The sequence below is a fragment of the Microcaecilia unicolor genome, chromosome 1 (genome assembly GCF_901765095.1).
Source record: "Microcaecilia unicolor chromosome 1, aMicUni1.1, whole genome shotgun sequence".
Classification (NCBI taxonomy): Eukaryota; Metazoa; Chordata; class Amphibia; order Gymnophiona; family Siphonopidae; genus Microcaecilia; species Microcaecilia unicolor.
In genome coordinates, this window is record NC_044031.1 from 676,284,261 (window position 1) to 676,305,115 (window position 20,855).

General features: G+C 41.6%; 1 protein-coding gene across 1 annotated transcript in view; it reads left to right on the forward strand.

Annotated features, from left to right (window-relative positions):
• HCN4 (hyperpolarization activated cyclic nucleotide gated potassium channel 4) overlaps window positions 1–20,855 on the forward strand; it is a 475,312-nt gene that overhangs the window by 209,921 nt on the left and 244,536 nt on the right. Inside the window, 1 exon segment of the mRNA XM_030190366.1 lies at window positions 3,678–4,101. Within this exon segment, the coding sequence (XP_030046226.1) occupies window positions 3,678–4,101 (424 nt within the window).

Genomic DNA, 20,855 nt, shown 5'->3' on the forward strand with positions numbered 1-20,855 from the left:
TTAATCAGGACAAGGTCATAGTGCCCTAATCCCCCCCCCCCCCCCCCCCCCCCCCACCCCGGTTCTCCAGTTCTTTTGGAAGTGCAGATAGAGGTTTAGAAAATTTGGTTCACATTTGCATGCATTTGTATATTTTAGCATATTGCAAATTTGTGTTTATGTTATAAATACAGATTTTTTTTTTAACCTTGCTTTGAATTTTTATAATTCTTTTTTTGTTTTGTTTTGTTTTTTTGTTATTTACATGGGGAAAGGATCTTCAGAATGGAGGAGTAGAAGGAGAGAAGACTGGTGATAGGAAGAGAAAAAAGACAGCGTATGGGGGATAAAGGAAGGAACAGAAGACAGAGAGGACTAGAGATGGAGGGGAAAGAGAGCTAAGCAGGTGGAAACCTAGCAGGAGGCACCAACAGTGGGAGAGGAGTCAATAATGGAGACTATCAGAGAGGTAGGAGGAAGTGAACATCAAACACACTCATGATGTTGAGGGGTGGGGGGGATACCATTTTGAAGCTGACCAAGGATACCAAAAATCTTGTACTGCCCCTCTGGGCTGGCAGGAGGACTACAGTTTAATTATACGTTGGATGAAGAAAAAGTTTCTCCGATTTGTTTTAAATTTACTACACTGTAGTTTCATCGCATGCCCCCTAGTCCTAGTATTTTTGGAAAGCGTGAACAGACGCTTCACATCCACCTATTCCACTCCACTCATTATTTTATATACCTCTATTATGTCTCCCCTCAGCCGTCTCTTCTCCAAGCTGAATAGCCCTAGCCTCCTTAATCTTTCTTCATAGGGAAGTCGTCCCATCCCCGCTATCATTTTAGTCGCCCTTCGCTGCACCTTTTCCAATTCTACTATATCTTTCTTGAGATGCGGCGACCAGAATTGAACACAATACTCAAGGTGCGGTCGCACCATGGAGCGATACAACGGCATTATAACATCCTCACACCTGTTTTCCATACCTTTCCTAATAATACCCAACATTCTATTTGCTTTCCTAGCCGCAGCAGCACACTGAGCAGAAGGTTTCAGTGTATTATCAACGACGACACCCAGATCCCGTTCTTGGTCCGTAACTCCTAACGTGGAACCTTGCATGACGTAGCTATAATTCGGGTTCTTTTTTCCCACATGCATCACCTTGCACTTGCTCACATTAAACGTCATCTGCCATTTAGCCGCCCAGTCTCCCAGTCTCGTAAGGTCCTCTTGTAATTTTTCACAATCCTGTCACGATTTAACAACTTTGAATAACTTTGTGTCATGAGCAAATTTAATTACCTCGCTAGTTACTCCCATCTCTAAATCATTTATAAATATATTAAAAAGCAGCGGTCCTAGCACAGACCCCTGAGGAACCCCACTAACTACCCTTCTCCATTATGAATACTGTCCATTTAACCCTACTCTCTGTTTCCTATCCTTCAACCAGTTTTTAATCCACAATAGGACATTTCCTCCTATCCCATGACCCTCCAATTTCCTCTGAAGCCTTTCATGGTCATTTTCAAAAAAGAAAAACGTCTATTTACTGTTTTTCAAAATAGAAGGTTTTGTGATTTGGATGTTTTATTTTTTGGTCCATTTTCTAAAAAAAAAAAAAAAGACCAAGTGAAAAACGCACAAAATCAAGCTATTGGGATGTAGGAGGAGCCAGCATTTTTAGTATACTGGTCCCCCTGACATCCCAGGGAAACAATAGTGCACCCTACTACCCCAACTGTATACCACTAGCATAACCCTTATGGGTGAAGGGGGCACCTATATGTGGGTAATGTAGGTTTCTGGTGAGTTTTGGAGGGCTCACAGTTTTCTCCACAAGTGTAACAGGTAGGTAGAAGCCTGGGTCCACCTGTGTGCAATGCATTGCACCCACCACTAGACTACTCCAGGGACCTGCATGCTGTTCTAATGGACCCGAGAATAACATTTGAGGCTGGCACAGATGCTGGCAAGTAATGTTTTTCATCACATATTTTGGGGGTGGGAGGAGGTTAGGGATCACTGGGGGAATAAGAGGAAGATATTCCTGATTCCCTCTAGTGGTCATCTGGTTATTTAGGGCACCTTTTTGTGCCTTATTCGTTATAAAAACAGGTGTAGCTCAAAACATCTTAGTTTTAGTCATGGACGTTTTTGTTTTCTTCCATTATGGCTGAAAAACGTCTAAGTCTCAGGAACACCCAAGTCCCACCCTGAACATGCCCCTGATACATCCCTTTGAGATTTGGACACACTTCTGATGGACTTTTATTTTAAAAAGTCTAAAAATTGGTTTCAAAAATATTGATTTGTTTTCATGCTTCGAGAACAGTGATGCTCACACTCTCATCAAGAAGCTCAGAAGTTTTCTTTCTCCATTTTCCTAAGGTGTTGTTAGAGAAATCCAGTGTTTGCACAAGACTCTCCTTATGAGAACCAATAGCACTTTGCCATACAGGGACTCCTGAGGCAGGCCTGAAAGGCCGAAACACGACTCATGTCGAGTCCAGTTTTTTAAGAATAAACTCTTGCTGTGAACTTTTTTCTGAGTCCAGTAGAAGTTTGTTTGGCATCATCCATCTTGTCACCTTTGCTGTGTTCTTTTCTTGGTTTTTCCATTGCGGAGGTCCGCTTTCTTCTGTGTTTGCCGTTATAGAATATGGCCCAGTGTGTGGAAATCTATGTGCCAGGATTTATGCCACATTTTCATTGGTTTAAATGGATGCACGCAGTTATATGCACTGGAATATCAACTAAGCATATTCTAAATCTAGGCGTCGCTTATAGAATATGCTTAGACAGAAATGTTTATCACACAGATTTTTTATGTGCCATATATACACATACACATAGATATGGAACCACAGAGGATACTGTAGGCCATGTGGTTTAAAGTGTGAGTCATCAAACTTTGGCAGCAGAGAAGGATGTAACTGACCTTAGTGGCTCAGATCAGTGCAGGAGTAGAGAGACACAAGCAGGAAACGTGGGAACAGGAGAGGTAGAATCAGGATGGACTGGGTGAGTATCCCAGAATGAGGGGGGAAAGTAATGTGTCCACTCATCTCCAAGCAAAGCTTCTGGGTCCTGGATTTCAGATGGGAGCTGGTAATTCTATAGCAAGGACAAATTTCTTGATTCCATTACCTTAGCTGGGAATCACTGGAAACCAGGAGCGCCAGACATGGGCAATGGAGGAGGCAGCTTAATAGAATTGTATCGGTGATAACCAGTTTCATTCAAAGCGCTCTAGCTGTGGTCTTGAATTGCTTGAATGGAACACTGTTCACTTGGACGGTGACTTGTTAAAGATGGAGTGGTCCCATGGGACATGACCAGAGAGGCTATTAAGGAGCATTGGCACTCACCCTGGTGATCTAATTCAAGCAATAAAATAGGAAAATCTCAAGAGTGCAATGTGTTGAAAGTGCTCCTTTAAAATATTTAAAGGATTAAGTGTTCTAGATATATTAATAAGTAATGGGGATTAACATGACTGTGCAAAGTAAATTGCATATTTCATTAATTTTTTCTAATTATCAGTTAAGGACAATTTGCATGCTGCTAACACTTTCAATTACGTGTTTATGACTTTGTCTCTAAGTTGTTGTTGCTTTTTTCTCTTTTTCTCTCTTTCTTTCAATCTTTTTCTCATACCCCTTATTTTATTATTCTTCAACTCTAGGTTTTATTGGGATCTCACTATGCTGCTACTGATGGTAGGGAACCTGATCATTATTCCTGTGGGCATCACCTTCTTTAAAGATGAGAACACTACACCATGGATTGTCTTCAATGTGGTCTCTGACACCTTCTTCCTCATTGATCTTGTTCTGAACTTCCGAACAGGGATTGTGGTGGAAGACAATACAGAGATCATCTTGGACCCACAAAGGATTAAGATGAAATACCTGAAGAGCTGGTTTGTGGTGGATTTTATCTCCTCTATCCCCGTGGACTACATATTTCTCATTGTGGAGACCCGCATTGATTCGGAGGTTTACAAAACAGCCCGGGCATTGCGTATCGTTCGCTTCACCAAAATCCTCAGCCTTCTCCGTCTGCTGCGGCTCTCCCGTCTCATCCGCTATATCCACCAATGGGAAGAGGTAAGCAAGTGTTTATGTTTATTTAATTTGCTATACCATTTGCCCTAAAGAAGGAACACAGCATTTCAGAAATGAACTCCAACAAATAAATCAAACAGCACACACATAACAAGGCCTTACACTCTAGTAATCAGCACCAAGGAAGAACTCTGACCTAATCCTTCCCTCCTGTTCACATGCTTTGTATCAATGATTCCTTTTCATATTTCTTGAATTTGTTTAAAGCATTCAACAGGTTTGGCAGTGATGGGACTGAGTTCTTTGCTTAAATTATCTAAATATGATATCGCATACAATCTCTTAAATCAAGTAGATCCATTTTACTGATGGACTTTTGTGGTCTTAGATGCTCTGTACCAGCATCATTATATAATTCTTGTATTGTAACAATAACTGTGAGATATCTAGTTTTCTTCAGGACCAATGCAGCTATTAGAACCCTTTGCTCAGTGATGAGATAACCTGCATCGATATTCACACCTCCTGTTTGACATCAGTGAATATGCGACACATGATAGACTCAAGTTTCCTCTTTTTAAAAAATACCTATAGTTTTTGTCCTTTTCTCAGTATCCTGGGTTATTTTTTCAGGAGGGAGGGATTAGAAAAGTAAAATGCTTCTATTAGTCAATCAGAAGCAAGATCTAAAGGGTAAAAATGAGTTAAATAATCACAATCAGTGACTGGGGTCTCAAACCCTCCCTCTCATCCATGTATCCCCACCATGGATAGAGGTTATTGGATCATGTGGAGGAGCATTTTCGATATGATGTCTAAATCCGATTTTGGACATTTTGTGATAAACATCCAAAACTCCAGTAGCGAACATGGCCATTTTCAAACCAGAAGAACATCCAACTTTTTGTTTCAAAAATGGCCATTTGCTAGATGTTTTTGTGCTCAGTATGTCTACCTTTTAGGACAATTTTTGAAAAAAAAAAAACATTCTAGGGAATAATGCACAAAAACATGCCAGTGAGCCCTAGGAGGCACTTCAGTGGACTTCATATAAAAGGTCCCAGGTACACATCTCACCATTATCCCATTATATTGTATGGTGAGCCCTCCAAAACCCATGAAAAACCTACTGTACACCACTACAATAGCCTTTATGTCTGCGGGTATCACCTACATGTAGGTATGGAAGGTTTTTGGTAGGTTTTGGAGGGCTCACAAGTGTACCATTTAGAGTGGGATATGGGCCTGGGTCCCCTTCTCTATAGTCCACTGCATTGACTACTAGTCTACTCCTAGCACCTGCTTGCTGTTCTAATAGGAATGCCAATCATATCTGAAACTGTCATAGAGTCTGGTATGGACTGGCACTGTCACATCTTAGGGGGCTGGGAAGGGGTCAGTGACCACTGGGGTAGTAAGAGGGTTTATGCCTTAATACATCCAGTGGTCATTTAGGGTACTTTTTGTTACTTACCAGTGATTGAAATGGATCTAGCCAAAAACATCTTACTTTTGGCCCTAGACGTCTTCATTTTGTTCCATTATTGCAGAAAAATGTCTATCTTTTTTTGCCACCCATGTCCCACCAAAAACACACCCCAAAACACACCCTTGAAATTTGGATGAACTATGGAGCAAAATGTTTAAAATCGAGGTGTTGAAAATTGCAACTTGGATGTTTTTGAGAGAAGAACGTCCTTCTGCCATCTTATGACTTTTTTTAAACTTTTTTTTAAAAATGAGCTCCTTATTGTCATAAAGCTATGCCTGATTGTTTAAGAGTTTTGTGTTCTTTCTTATAATTGTCTGTGTATGATCAGTGATCTTGATTCAAACAAAACCCTAGATGAGAGCTGAGTTAAGCACTATCTCCCGTATTCTCTGATTTTGCACCTAAAGTTAGGTGTCAATTTTATGTATTAAGTTTTATGTTTAAATATGTTTTATCGAAGTCATCAAATTAAACAGTTCACAAACAGCAATAACACTTGCATAATCAGTGGAACCAAACAGAATCAATGTGCCTTACGAAGAAATAATACTGAGACTTGAATGCCTTACTCTATATTAGCCATATTATCCAAGAGGCAACGCTGCGAGATTGGTTTCCACTGATGATCATACATGTGTTCAAGCTGCATCCATAATAACCCTCAAAATCTATGAATAGGGGCACAATCCCATACACAATGTTTATACGACAAATTCAATGCGCCACATTTAGAACAAGATCCATCTATCGAGAGACCCATCTTTTTTGCATGAGAGGGATGTATATAAATGGACATAAAAACTTTATCATGCAATTATGTGTTATGTTTTAAAATACTAGCACTTATGTGCATATAATGTGCACACTTACATGAACAGGTGCTATTTCCTATTCTATGACTTACACACACAAGTCGATTGGGAGGGGAATTCTGTATAGGTCGCCCAAAGTTAGGCAAGCTCTAAGTTTCAAAGTTTATTAAGCACTTGCTACTCCGCATATCAAACAAATAAATATCTGAGTGGCTTACAATTCTAGTAATAGTAGAGGGAGAAAGAGAGAGGAAGATAGGGCAAGAGAACAGCCTGGGATGGTGAAATAGAACTATAATAAATGACAAGAAAGTTGGGACAGTAGTAGAAGACAGGAAGGGGATAAAGAAGCCGATCTGAGTTGGCCGGCAGGCCCAGTCCAAGGACAGCCTCAGGAGAGTATAAAAGCATTCTCAAAAAGGAATATTTTAAGATCAGGTTTAAATTTTGCTAAGGAAGTCTGCAGTCTGAGATGAAGAAATAGGGCATTCCATAAAGTGGAGCTAGTGACTGAAAAAATAGAATGACGCGTGGTATCATATCTAATTTGTCGGAATGAGGGTATAACCAAAAGATGTTCTTGAGAAGAGCAGGATCAATTCTGTAAAGACCATTCTGCTTTGAGCAGCCTTTATAGAATACTAGCTTAATGTGCATTGTGCACCTAACTTTGAGCACAAGCATGTATGCCTGCCAAAGGCTGGTGTAAATGCTTTCGCCCAATTGTAGTTAGGCATGGAAATGCAGATATTCTACTGCACCAAGATTCTGCCCATGCCCCTCCCATGGCCACACCCCCTTTGGTGTTGCATGCTATGAAATTTAAGGCATAGGGCAGATCTACATGTAACGCCTAAAGACTGCCAATTAAGTGCTTAACACCAATGATCAATTGTACCAATTTAGACAATTATGCATGTATCTATGATCCGTGCCCAAAACTAAGTGCCTAATTTTGCACAACCTATACAGAATTTGGGGGTTAGTGCATAACTGCAAAGAGATGTACACGTGGGCAGAGCATGAGTGGGCCATGGGCAGCTCTTCCAATTATGCTTTTAAACTTACACAGTACTGTAAGTTATGCACTAAAATGCTACCAGCAGTTACAACTGCCATAGACATGGCGTAATTTTGTGCCTCCAGGCAAATAAAGAGAGGTCCACACAACTTCCACTAACAGGGCAGTAGTGTCGATTTGATGTGTACTACATGCACAGTAGCTCTACCGCCACTTTGTGAAAGGACCCCATAGTGCGCCCTCTTTCAAAAAAACAAAGTATAGTCAAGGGTGGAAGGGAGGAAAAGTTCCAAAAAACACAGGCAAGCTAGAAGTAAGAGCTTCTAAAATGTTTATTTGCCAAAAATAGTAATCCACAAGGTAGTACAGAGGTAACCCAAGTGACCCTACACAGGCCGTGTTTTGGCATGAAGCCTTCCTCAGAGGCTGCTGAAGATAAACTTCACTGCTTGTAGAAAAAGGTATTTCAGAGAGCTCAAATAACAAAAGGCGCTCCTACATAGCATTGCTTTTTTTTTTTTTTTTACATTTGTACCCACACTTTCCCACTCATGGCAGGCTCAACGTGGCTTACATGGGGCAATGGAGAGTTAAGTGACTTGCCCAGAGTCACAAGGAGCTGCCTGTGCCTGAAGTGGGAATCAAACTCAGTTCCTCAGTTCCCCAGGACCAAAGTCCACCACCCTAACCACTAGGCCACTCCTCCACATGCTGGCAGTCTGCTTGGGTCATTTGGGCTATCTCTAGGTGACAGGTGGTGTCATTTTAAAGAATGGCAGTGCTGGAGCAGCAGGAGCCTCTGGAAGTGCCCCTTGACCCCCCCCCCCCTCCCCACACACACACACATACTTCCCAGTAGACCCCTATGGCTCACAAGGTAGACTTCAGGGCAGCCGCAAGAAAGCATTACAGGTTTTATTCTATCAAATGAGAGAGTGGTCTTAAAGGACTCTGAAATTTCCCCTCAAATGTCAAGGCTGCTTCAACAGAGTGGGGAGTATCCCACCAGGGATTTTAGATACTGCATAGAGCTGTATCATATTATTTACTCTTGCTGGATCCATTAAAAGGTGACAAGCCTGGGATGGGAGCTCACCAAGCCATGGGGGGTTTTACTTAGGCGCACTGGCGTTTTTAGCACACGTTAAAAGTAGGCAAGCGCTAAAGGCTAAAGACGCCCATAGGAATACATTGGCATCTTTAGCATTTAGCGCGTGTCTATTTTTAGCAAGCACTAAAAATGTCAGCGCGCCTTAGTAAAAGATTCCCCCATGTACTGTAACTACTGCCAGGAATGCTCATTGTTCCTGGTTGCAGCAATGAGCTAAAACATTATCATGGGATTTACTAACCTTCGCTACACAGATACAAGAAATTAGCAAATTCTGTTACTAACATCATGCCAATGAAGTGCACTTAAGTGAATCACGTCACTAGTGATTCTAACTAATACCTTCTTCTAAAGTAATGTTCACAACAGTAAGTTCTAGTTTCAAAGGCTTCGTTCTACCCTTTTCCTATGGCTGAATATGAGCAGGGAGCAGTAGTCAGATTAATTGTTTATTCTTCTCTGTTCTATCATTACCTGTGTTTTACACCATTACCTTCCATTCCTTCCTTTTCTGTTTTTTGTGCCGTCTTCTGTAGAAACAGCATGAAATCAGTTACCCACAGAGTAATTTCCAAGTACCACCAGTCATAGTATGATGGAGTCCCACCCTCGAGGAAATAGGAAGTTATATCAGAGGGCGGGACTCAGTGAGTGAAGGGTCAACGACAAGACTGTTTTCTTCATTTAAAGTCAGCAGCGCTGCAGATTGGAGGTGCCGGCTGGAGCTCAGCTGGTAGGCAGGAGGGGACTGTCAGGGGGAGTGAGAGGCGCTGCGCCAGGGGGTGGGCGCCGTGTTGCACTGCACCTGGGGGAGGGTGCGCGCAGCGGCTATCCGCCCCGGGTGTCAGCCAAGCACGGAACGCCACTGCCTATAACCTATGTATGCTGTAGTTTGTGAGGGCCTATAGCCAGCCACTAATCCACACTACCACAGGCACTTACCTATATATATCTATGAGGGGCATTTTCGATATGACATCTAAAACTGATTTTGGACGCTTTACAAAAAACATTCAGAAATCCAGTAGAAAACATGGCTACTTTCAAACCTGGAAAACATCAACTTTTTTGTTTCGACAGTGGCCATTTGCTAAATGTTTTTGTGCTCGGTGTGTATATCTTTTTGGACCATTTCTGGAAAAATAAATGTCCAAAGGAAAAATGCACAAAAACAAGCCACTAGGATATGTGTGTGTGTGTGTGTGTGTGTGTGTGTGTGTGTGTGTGTGTGTGTGCGTGTGTGGAGGTGGGGGGGAGGCAGCATTCTTAGAAGACTGGACACACAGACATCCCAGCAGAGCAGTGGAGCATCCTAGGGGGCACTGCAGTGGACTTCACATGAAAGGTCCCAAGTACACACCTCACCATTACCCCCTTATATTGTATGGTGAGCCCTCTAAAACCCATCAGAAAACTACTGTACCCATTTGTACACCACTACAATAGCCCTTATGCCTGCAGGGCATATGTGGGTACAATAGGTTTTTGGTGGGGTTTGGAGGTCTCACACTTTCCACCACAAGTGTAACAGTGAGAGTGGGATATTGACCTGGGTTCTCTTCTGTACCGTGCACTGCATCGATCACTAGCTATACCAGGGACCTGCTTGCTGCTCTAATAGGAATGGCCATAACATCTAAAGCTGTCATAGAGGCTGGTATGTACTGTTTCTTTCAAATCTTTGGGGGATGGGAGTGGATCAGTGACCACTGGGGGAATAAAGGTGAGGTTGTTCAAGTGTGGGATACTACTACTACTAATTTCTATAGCACTGCTAGATGTACACAGTGCTGTACACATTATATGCAGGTACCTTGTCCCTAGAGGACTGACAATCTAAGTTTTTTTGTACCTGGGGCAATGGAGGGTTAAGTGACTTGCCCAAGGTCAGAAGGAGCTACAGTGGGAATTAAACCCAGATCACCAGGATCAAAGCCCACTGCACTAACCATTAGGCTACTCCTCCACGGGATAGTCAAGAGATCTTTACTGGACCCGACATAGGCCGTGTTTTGGTGTCAAATGCCTGCATCAGGGGTTTATAGTCAGTCTATCTAAAATGGACTATAAACCATATAATCACACAGAATAGAGGTGCGACATAACACACTGGTGTCATGAAGTTAGCGCCAAGTTCAGAACGCCAATATGTTATGACGCACCTCTATTCTCTGTGAATGACTTAATCCCTCCAGTGGTCATCTGGTCATTTAGGGCACCTTTTTGTGACTTAGTCGTGATTGGAACAGGTCTAGACCAAAACATCTAACTTTTAGCCCTGGATGTTTTTGCGTTGTTCCATTGTGGCAGAAACAAGTCCAAGTTTTGGGAACACCCAAATCCCACTCCCAACATGCCCCCTTCTGATTTGGATGCTATGCATATGAACTGCATAGAAAATTATCTTTAAAATGGGTTTTAAAAATAGAGATTTGAACATTTTGGCAAAAAAAAGCCCATCTGACCTTTTGTGCTGCTTTGTGGTCGTTTTTCTGTTTTGAAAATGAGCCCCTAAATCTACCAATTAAGGAGCTGTGCTACAAAGCTCAAATTGTTACATTTTTGAGGTTGAAAACTATATTTTTTATTTATTTTATTTATTGCATTTGTATCCCACATTTTCCCATCTGTTGGTAGGTTCAATGTGGCTTACATGTTACACGGGGAGCAGTTACAGAGTTTCAATTGCATTGACGTTTAGTTCTAATACAAATGGTGAATCATAACGTAGACTGTGTTTAGAGATATTGTGGAGGAATGGGTAAAAGTTTGTAAAACTAGGGAATACCAGTGGCGTACCAAGGGGGGGCGATGGGGGCGCTCCGCCCCGGGTGCAAGCCGCTGGGGGGGGTGCCGCGCGCCGGTTAGCGTCGTTCGTTTCCATGCTCCCTCTGCCCCAGAACAGGAAGTAACCTGTTCCGGGGCAGAGGAAGCATGGAAACGAACGATGCTGACCGGCGCGCGGCCCCCCCCCCCAGCAGCGTGCACCCGAGGGGTTCTTTCGCCGGGGTGGGGGGTGCCGCGCGCCGGTTAGCGTCGTTCGTTTCCATGCTCCCTCTGCCCCAGAACAGGAAGTAACCTGTTCCGGGGCAGAGGAAGCATGGAAACGAACGACGCTGACCGGCGCGCGGCACCCCCCCCCCCAGCAGCGTGCACCCGAGAGGTTCTTTCGCCGGGGTGGGGGGTGTCCCTTCGCTGGGGGGGGCGGGGAGCATCGGCGATCCGCCCTGGGTGTCAGCGCCCCTCGGAACGCCACTGGGGAATACATGTGCACTTTTAAAGTCTGGAGTGGCCTAGTGGTTAGAGCACCGGTCTTGACATACCGAGGTGGCCAGTTCAAACCCCACTGCTGCTCCTTGTGATCTTGGGCAAGTCACTTAACCCTCCATTGCCTCAGGTACAAGCTTAGATTGTGAACCCTCCTGGGACAGAAAAATATCCAGTGTACCTGAATGTAACTCACTTTGAGCTACTATTGAAAAAGGTATGAGCAAAATCTAAATAAATAAAACTATGCCAAGAGCATGCCCCTTGAAATCTATGCCTACTGCAGGTACACACGTTAGCAGCTTTTTAAAATTGCTACTTAATGTTCTATTTACAGGTGTACAAGCCTTCTAAAATCACTTCCATACTAATATTTATTAGGGATGAGTGTTTGTTTGCAACCATATGGGAAATGTTAACCGTATATCCCATGTTGTCACATGTGATCAAATGAAAACAAGCAGAAAAAAATAGGAAAATTGATGTTTTATCATTTGCTGAAGTGCACACTCTTTCATGAGAGTGCACAATACTTGCAAAGAGGGTAACTATTGTGCATTCACAAACCACTGCACATACATAAATACATACATTAATAGCACACGCTCTTTCACAAACAGTGCACCCTCTTTGCACATAGGGTCCTTCTACTAAGCCATGGTAAAAAGTGGCCTACGGCAGTGTGGGAGCATGTTTTTGGCGCATGCTGGGCTTTTTTACCGTGGCTGGTAAAAAAGGATTTTTAAAATGGGGCAGTAAATGGCCCTGCGCTAGAATTAAAAGTAGCACATGGCTATTTACTGTTTGAGCCCTTACTGCCACCCATTGACCGAGCAGTAAGGGCTTACATACTACATGCGCAGTACTCATGCAGCATGTGCCAATGTGGCCATGCTGCTGATTACCACCAGGAATGCCCACAGGAAACAGCACATGCCAAATTCGAAACTACCACTGGGTGGGCGCGCTAACAGGGCAGTAGTGTCGATTTGATATGTACTACACGCACAGTAGCCCTACCACCGCTTTGTGAAAGGACCCCATAGTGCGCCCTCTTTCAAAAGAGTACGCACTCAACGACTTTGCTCCTGTGATGAAAAAAAATGGCCAAACAAAAATGAATAACACAAACATTCCTGGAAACAACACAGGAAATGATACAAAACAAAAATTTCCTGGCAGCCCATCCCTAATACGTAGAAATGTTTGGTTATGATCAGGCTGTTTATACATTTATCAGTATTTGAAACATCCCTTTAATTGTTTGATCAAGATGTGTAGTTTTTGGTTATTTGTGTTCAGAGAAATTTGGCAAAAAACTCTTGGACTCCTATAAAATTAAATACGCAGAAATAATTGTGCATCTTGTTTTCATTCAGCCAGAAATGCCACTCTGCTTTGTTAAATTCTGCTTTCATTTGGTTTTTGTTTCCTCTCATACGTTCTTTTATCCAGTAAGTCTTCTGCTCTAGTTATATCCTAGCCTAGAGTGAAATCCTCCCAGGTAGCATTAGGCAGTGCATCTCACATTATCTGAGCCCTCATGCTGTCTGGAAAGCACTATGTTAAGGGTGAGAGAGTGAGCAGATGGGATGGCTTTGCTTCTCAGGACTGCAATGCAGTGTCAGTTTTTGTGTGCATTGCAGCTGAATGTAACGCGACTGGGACCTTGTTGTTAATGGGATGAAACTGCTGCTATTTCTCCTGATTTATCACATCATCTGAAGTCTCAGAATAAATAAGTTATAGCTGTGCTAGACTTATGCTGATATATAGATTCAGATTCATTAAGAGTTGTATATTAAAAAAAATCTTTACAATGTTTCAACAATCACTTAGTAAGTTTCCAGGAAGCATTAATAAAATGATAAATCAATCACTAACTTCTGGTGGCATCTCAGAACATTTGACCTTACCTCTGACTGCATAAGTTAACATGTCACCAGAAACACCTGCTCTCTTGGTGCACTTACCATTCAATAATGTGTACAGGTGACTGATCTGATGTTCTTGAATTTCAATTCCTTTTGAATATCTCATCTTCCTCTGACAGTAACCTTAGATCTCATGTTAGCCATGGGCTACTACTTCAAGGCCCACTGTTGTTGCATGTGTTGTCCCAGGATTGTGCAGCAATTACTTCTTCATAGGTCCAAGTATTTCAACTCTCTGAGGTATCCAAATCCTAGAAGCCCAAACAGATATTTACCATATTTTCATGCATATAACAAGTACATTATATTCATTTTTAAAAACCCCTGTGTGCTATGGGCCAGATTCTATATAAGGCACCTAAAAATCCTCACAGTAAACATTTCCGGCTAAGCGTATTCTGTAAGTGGCACCTAGATTTAGGCACGGTATATAGAATACGCTTAGTTGTTATCCCAGCGCCTAAACGTATGTGCCTCCAGTTACACCAGCGAAAATGTGGTTTAAATCCCAGCATGCAGATTTACACACACTGGGCCATATTCTGTAACTACATGCATGAAATGTCCATTTCCCTGCCCTTGACTATGCCCCCTTTGAACTGCGTGCATTAGAATTTAGGTGCAGTTCATATGCTTAGCTTAGGTCTCCTTTTACTAAGTGGCGGTAAGCCCAATGCAGGGTTACTGCTCGCTACACAGGAAGCATCACCAGGCTACCGCAACAGCCCGGTAGTACTTCCCACCACTAGCACATCGTCATTTCTGGTGCTACAAAAATGAATTAATTTTTGTAGCATCAGAGTGTACCCAGCAGTAATTGGGCAGTGCTGTGCACTGCCGGGTTACCACCGGGTTAACACGGGAGCCCTTACCACCTCCTCAATGGGTGGCGGTAAGGGCTCCCCCCCCCCCCAAAAAAAATGGCTGCATAGCAAGTGCTTTACTTGCCACATGGCCATTTCCTCTTGTTTCTGTTTACCATCAGCGGTAAAAGGGGGGCCTTGGTGTGTTCATAAAACACGTGCCGATGCCAGCGCCGCCCCCCTTTTGCCGCAGCTTGGTAAAAGGGGCCCTTAGAGAGTTGTGCGTGTAAATTCTAATTATTGCAAATTTGTGTTCATTATTGCTTGCTATATGCTGTTATTAACATTGATTACCTTGTTAAGCCAATTAAGTTGCACACGCTATTAGATTTCAGTGCGGTATGCTAAGTGCGCTATATGGAATCCAGGGGTATATGCACTATAACAGTGTATTTTTACTGAGACGCGCTATTTGCTAAATTAGTATGTTTGCTTTTTAAGGCTTTTTCTTTTTAGTTTTTTTTGCAGGTTTTATGCACTAATAATACCTGCAAGCTCCTAAAAAGAAAAGCCCTTATGCATTCGATTTGCAATTAGTGCGTCTTAGAAAAATAAACCGGTATAGCGTGTGTTATATGCATGGGCATGTTATGCCAATTAATTTTTATATAAACATGCAATTTGCCCACATTATATGCGTGTGTGCATTATGGACTCAGTTCTGTAAATGGCACCAACAAAAAAGTGCACTTAAAAATTGAGCACCATTTATAGAATAGTACTTAGCACCAGGATCTGAGCCCTATTTTGGGCTCAAGGATTACATCAACTGAACCCTAGTATAAATCCATGCTCCTAAATTAGGCACTCATCTCCTGAATTCTAAAACACTAGATGCAAATCAGAGAGGTGCCCCTGACCCTACCATGCCCCTCCCATAGCCACACCCTCTTTTCAGATCCACACTGAATTTATGTGCACATTTTTAGCGACTATAAAGATATCCGTATAAATTCCAATTGTTGCCAATTAGCTCAAATGTTTGTTAGTGCCAAGTTAGCGCTAATTGGCTTATTAAGCAATTAAATTATGCACACAATTTGGGCATGTGCCCAAATTTGCGCATGCAATTTTGAGCCCTATATATAGAATTAGGGGGTATATTTTATTTATTTGTTACATTTGTATCCCACATTTTCCCACATATTTGTAGGCTCAATGTGGCTTACATAGTACCGGAGAGGCCTTTGCAGGCTCCGGTGTGAACAAATACAGAGTGATGTTGTGGTAAGATCGAGTTCACGTGGCACAGCCATATTAGGGAATCGGAGAATGGAAGAGTTGTGTTATGTCCATTACTTGCTTTAGTTTGGTTGTGTTGTAGAGATCAGGCATTTAAGTTGGATCGGTAGAGTATGCCTTTTTAAACAGGTTGGTTTTTAGTGATTTCCGGAAGTTTAGGTGGTCGTACGTCACCTTCAAGGCTTTTGGTAATGCACTCCACAGTTGTGTGCTTATGTAGGAAAAACTAGATGCGTAAGTTGTTTTGTATTTAAGTCCTTTGCAGCTTGGGTAGTGCAGATTTAGATAAGATCGTGTTGATTCGGATGTATTTCTAATTGGTAAGTCGATCAAGTCTGTCATGTAACTCGGGGCTTCTCCATATGATTTTGTGAACCAGGGTGCAGATTTTGAAGACGATGCACTTGTTATATATGTTATATATGTAAAAATACTGTATTTATTCACATTTGATCATCCACAGTATTCAAAAGTGAATAACTCAGATCCATACCAGGGTGGTGCAATAAGTGAATGGGAGTGCCAAAATTGCTCCTTGTCCATTGTCTCCTCTTCTTGGCCATAGTAGGTGGACTAGGGGGTGCCAGGGGTTTCTCACACAGGGCATGATTTCGTCTCAGTACACTGCTGGAATAACTATATTAAAACCCAACCTTTCCAAATCACATCATCCCATGCTCATCCCAGCTCTCTCTCCAGCTCTCTCTCCAAACCCTGATTTTAATTCTATACAGAATGAAGCGCACACACAGCTCCTCAACAATACCATCTTGCTTAACTTCATCTTTGCAGGGCACCAAAAGCTTAACCTTCTTACGAAAAGAAAAACATCTGCCAGGAATTAAATAACAATAATTGTAATCTGAATATTGTCATCTTCTTTACATTACTTTAACGTAGTGACCCAAATGAATGAACAAAAGCTTGCAACATTTTAGTTTTTGATCAGAGTGATTCATGTTAGAAGAGTGGGATATACACAGAGGATGGAAGCAAACATTCTGGGCTTCAGGAAAATGAATTGGTACTTGTTATTAACGCATGAGGGATAGGGGTGAGGCGTAAGCCTGGGAGGTAACCTGCATGAGTGGCACTTCCAACCCTAAACAAGGGTATGGGGGAAGCGGTTAACCTGCAATTACAGCTCTAACCATATTACTGCCCAGAGTGGATGGGCCATTTTAGTCATTATCTGTTGTCATCTACTATGTTACTGGAAAGGTGAGATAGTTTAGCTTCAGTCTTATTTCCAAAACAGTAGAATTCCAAGCATTAAAAAGCACCATGTTTCATGTTCATTAAACTTACCACTGGAAACTTAGATAGCAGCAGGAGTGCTTGCTGTGAGGATCTTAATGATCGCTGAGGCATGTAATGAGAGACTAAGCTAGATAAATACATTGGTCTAGCCCGAAGGAAGCAACGAAAAACAAAAGCCATAACTTTGAACTGTGATCTTTGCTCAACTGGGAGTCAATGCATACTCTGCAAGATAGGGGTAACATGATCCAAGGTCATTTTACCCTCTATCAGGGATGCCATCATGTTTAGCAATAATTACAGATGCTTCTGCCTCACTGCTGGTAACCCCTTGCCAAAGGCATTATAACAATTTTCCCTGTCACCATGAAATTCTTGCCATTGCAGCAATCATAGACTGACATATGGAGTCTGATACTGATCATTATTGTAAGTCTATGTGCAGGATATGGAAATCAAGAGTACAAAAGAGAGTAGGAACTGGAACAGGGGAAAATGTTGATACAAATGTGGACCAATATTTACACTGGACCAAAACTTGGATAACATTCTACTCTATTGTAGCTGTCCATTAGTAAATGTTCCAGCGTTACCACTGCTCATAAATCTTGGGAACTTACAAGAGCCAAACACATAAAAAAAATAAATAAAAACCTCTCCTTTATAAATGTACAGTGAAAATGAACCATATGTCTGATAGACAACCTTTTGACCTGCATTTAGTGTAAACTGAAAGAATGTTTATTTTATCAATATTTATATGTAACACAGAGAGAGTAATTTTATAAGGGGACACCTAGTTTAAGAGGTCAAGAAGGTGCCTACTTAGGAGCTATTTTATAAAGACATATGAAGGGCAATTCTATAACTCGATGACCACATTTATATACCACTTAAGAGCATAAAAGTAGACTTAATTGTATACTTACCCAAGAAAGTGACAATAGGGTGACTAATGCTATTCTGCAATGATGTGCATCGAAATGCAAGGATATGCATACATGGGTGGAGCATGGGTGGGGCATAGGTAGGACATGGGCCGGGATCCCACTTATGTGCGTAACATAAAAGGATAGTGGAGTGGAGGAGTGGCCTAGTAGTTAGAGCATCAGTCTTGCAATCCAGAGGTGGCCACTCACTGCTGCTCCTTGTGATCGTGGGCAAGTCAGCTAACCCTCCATTGCTTCAGGTACAAACTTCGATTGTGAGCCCTCCTGGGACAGAGAAATATCCAGTGTACCTGAATGTAACTCACCTTGAGCTACTACTGAAAAAGGTGTGAGCAAAATATAAATAAATAAAATAAATAGCATCAGTTACACACATCCCTGAGACATTTATGTGACTGCAATTATACAAAAAAGAGAGCAATCCAATAAGGTCCAAAATAGCATTTATTATGGTAGCAAATGACCCCCTCCATAATGTTGCTACCATAATACATACTATTTTGGACCTTCTTGGATTACTTTGGTCTGCTCTTTTGTGCTAGCCTGCTGCTTGCAGACCGATTGCCTGTTTGTTTTCTGTGACTGTGAAAAGGGTGAAAAGGGTGCCCAAGTTGGGTTATTCACAGTTTGCAACCTATTTTACAAAAGGGTCTCTGAAAGTAGAGCCTTTTTTAAAAATACGTATCAGTCAAAATATAGGAGGTGACATTCAGCTGGAGGAGAGTCAACAACTTTTTAAGTGCTGACCAGAACTGTTGAAATTATGCCCAGATATCTAATGCCAGGCCATGTTCAGGTACTGGCATTAAATATTTGGGTGTGTGCGTACATCAAACACTTACCCAAATAAGTGCCAATATTCAGCCCTTTACCAAATAAGTTAAATCAGACAAAGATAGGATTGTTGTGTACATGGTCCTATTTTCCCAATTAACTTATTTGGTTAAGGGCTAAATATCAACACTTATCCAGGTAAGTGCTGACTCTGCCCTCTGACCACCCTCACAATAGTCAGTTTTGGCTTTAGTGGTTAGTGGATATATAGCGTAAGTGCTGCTGAATATTCTCTCAGGGCCTGGACAGCCTGTGTTACATAGATAAGAGCCTCTCTTACCTGGTTAACCCACTTTAAATATTGACCCCATATGTATTTTGGTAGTACATACATTTTACAACAACAACAACAAAAGAAAAAGCACAAACACATAATTCAAAGAACTCAGGGCTTTGTATATGCATGTAGCAACACTTACACATATATATGGCACGTTTGCTACTTAAGAGCGAGACTTAGCGGTGATCATTTCTGATTATCTTAAGGTGGCCAAACAGGTAGAAAGGGTGACAGTCAAAGCCAGAAGGATGCTTGGGTACATAGGCAGGAATGGCCAGCAGGAAAGAGGAGGTGATAGTGCCTCTGTATAAGTCTCTGGTGAGACCCCATGTAGAGTACTGTGTGCAGTTTTGGAGACCACGCCTTCAAAAAGATATATCTAAGATAGAGTCAGTCCAGAGGGTGGCTACTAAAATGATCAGTGGTCTTCATCATAAAGCATATAGAGACAGACTCATAGACCTCAATAGGCATACCTTGGAAGAAAGACGAGAGAGAGGAGATATGATTGAGACATTTAAATATTTCTGTGCATAAATGCACAGGAGTCAGGTCTCTTCCAACTCAAAGGAAACTTTGGAACGAGAGGGCATAAGATGAAGTTCAAAGGGGGTAGACTCAAAAGTAATCTAAGCATATACTTCTTTATGGAAAGGGTGGTGGATACGTGGAACGACCTCTCAGTGGAGGTAGTGGAGACGAGGACTGTATCTGAATTCAAGAAAATGTAGGACAAGCATGTGGGATCTCCTAGGGGGACGAAGAGATAGTGGATGATATGGAAGGGAAGACTGGATAGGCCATATAGCCATTACCTGCTGTTATTTATTTCTGTTTCTATGTATGAGAGTAACTTTATATAGGCATTTTCACACATATATGTCGGTATAGAAGTGTAAAATGCTTCTTACAGAATTATTCTGTGCATTCAATTACAAGTGCTGACAAAAGTTAATCAATAGAAATAAAATAAAACAGAGAAAAGAAAATAAGATGATACCTTTTTTATTGGACTAACTTAGTACATTTTTTGATTAGCTTTCGAAGGTAGCTAATGTTCGAAGTGAAACATCAAAGCATTTCAGTAACAGTCTCACAGGATGAGGGTGGGGTGGGTTAGGTGAGAGACAGGGAGAGCCGGGTAGATTACCTTCGAAAGCTAATCAAAGAATGTACTAAGTCCAATAAAAAAGGTATCATTTTCTTTTCTATGATTTATTTTATTTCTATTGATTACCTTTAAAAGTGGACTAACACGGCTACCACATCTCTCTACACAAATGCTGACAAGAATGCAGACATTTGCACCTACTTCTGAGCAGGCCTAAATGTCCTTTTTAGGTCTGATTTCATCAAGATTTGTACTGGTATTTTGCAAAGCCACATGGGCTCAGAGCAGGTGTAAATGTCTGCAGCTTCAGTCTAGTTTACTTATTTATTTATTGGGATTTATTAACTCCCTTTATGAAGAGATGCACCTAAGGTGATGCACAGCAGGTACAGTTTAACAGAAAACTGACAATTTTGTTAATAGCATAACAATAGTAAAATGACCAAGTATAAATATAAAATACAGTGAATGAGGTAAACTTGAAAACAGCAAATTGAAACCTAATAATATGACTAATATTGTGATTACTGCCAGATTACTGCTAGCATTTTCTAAAGACACATGTATGTGTATAAAATAGGATGAAAATAAGCACATTCTTGATCTCCAAACCTAGGTA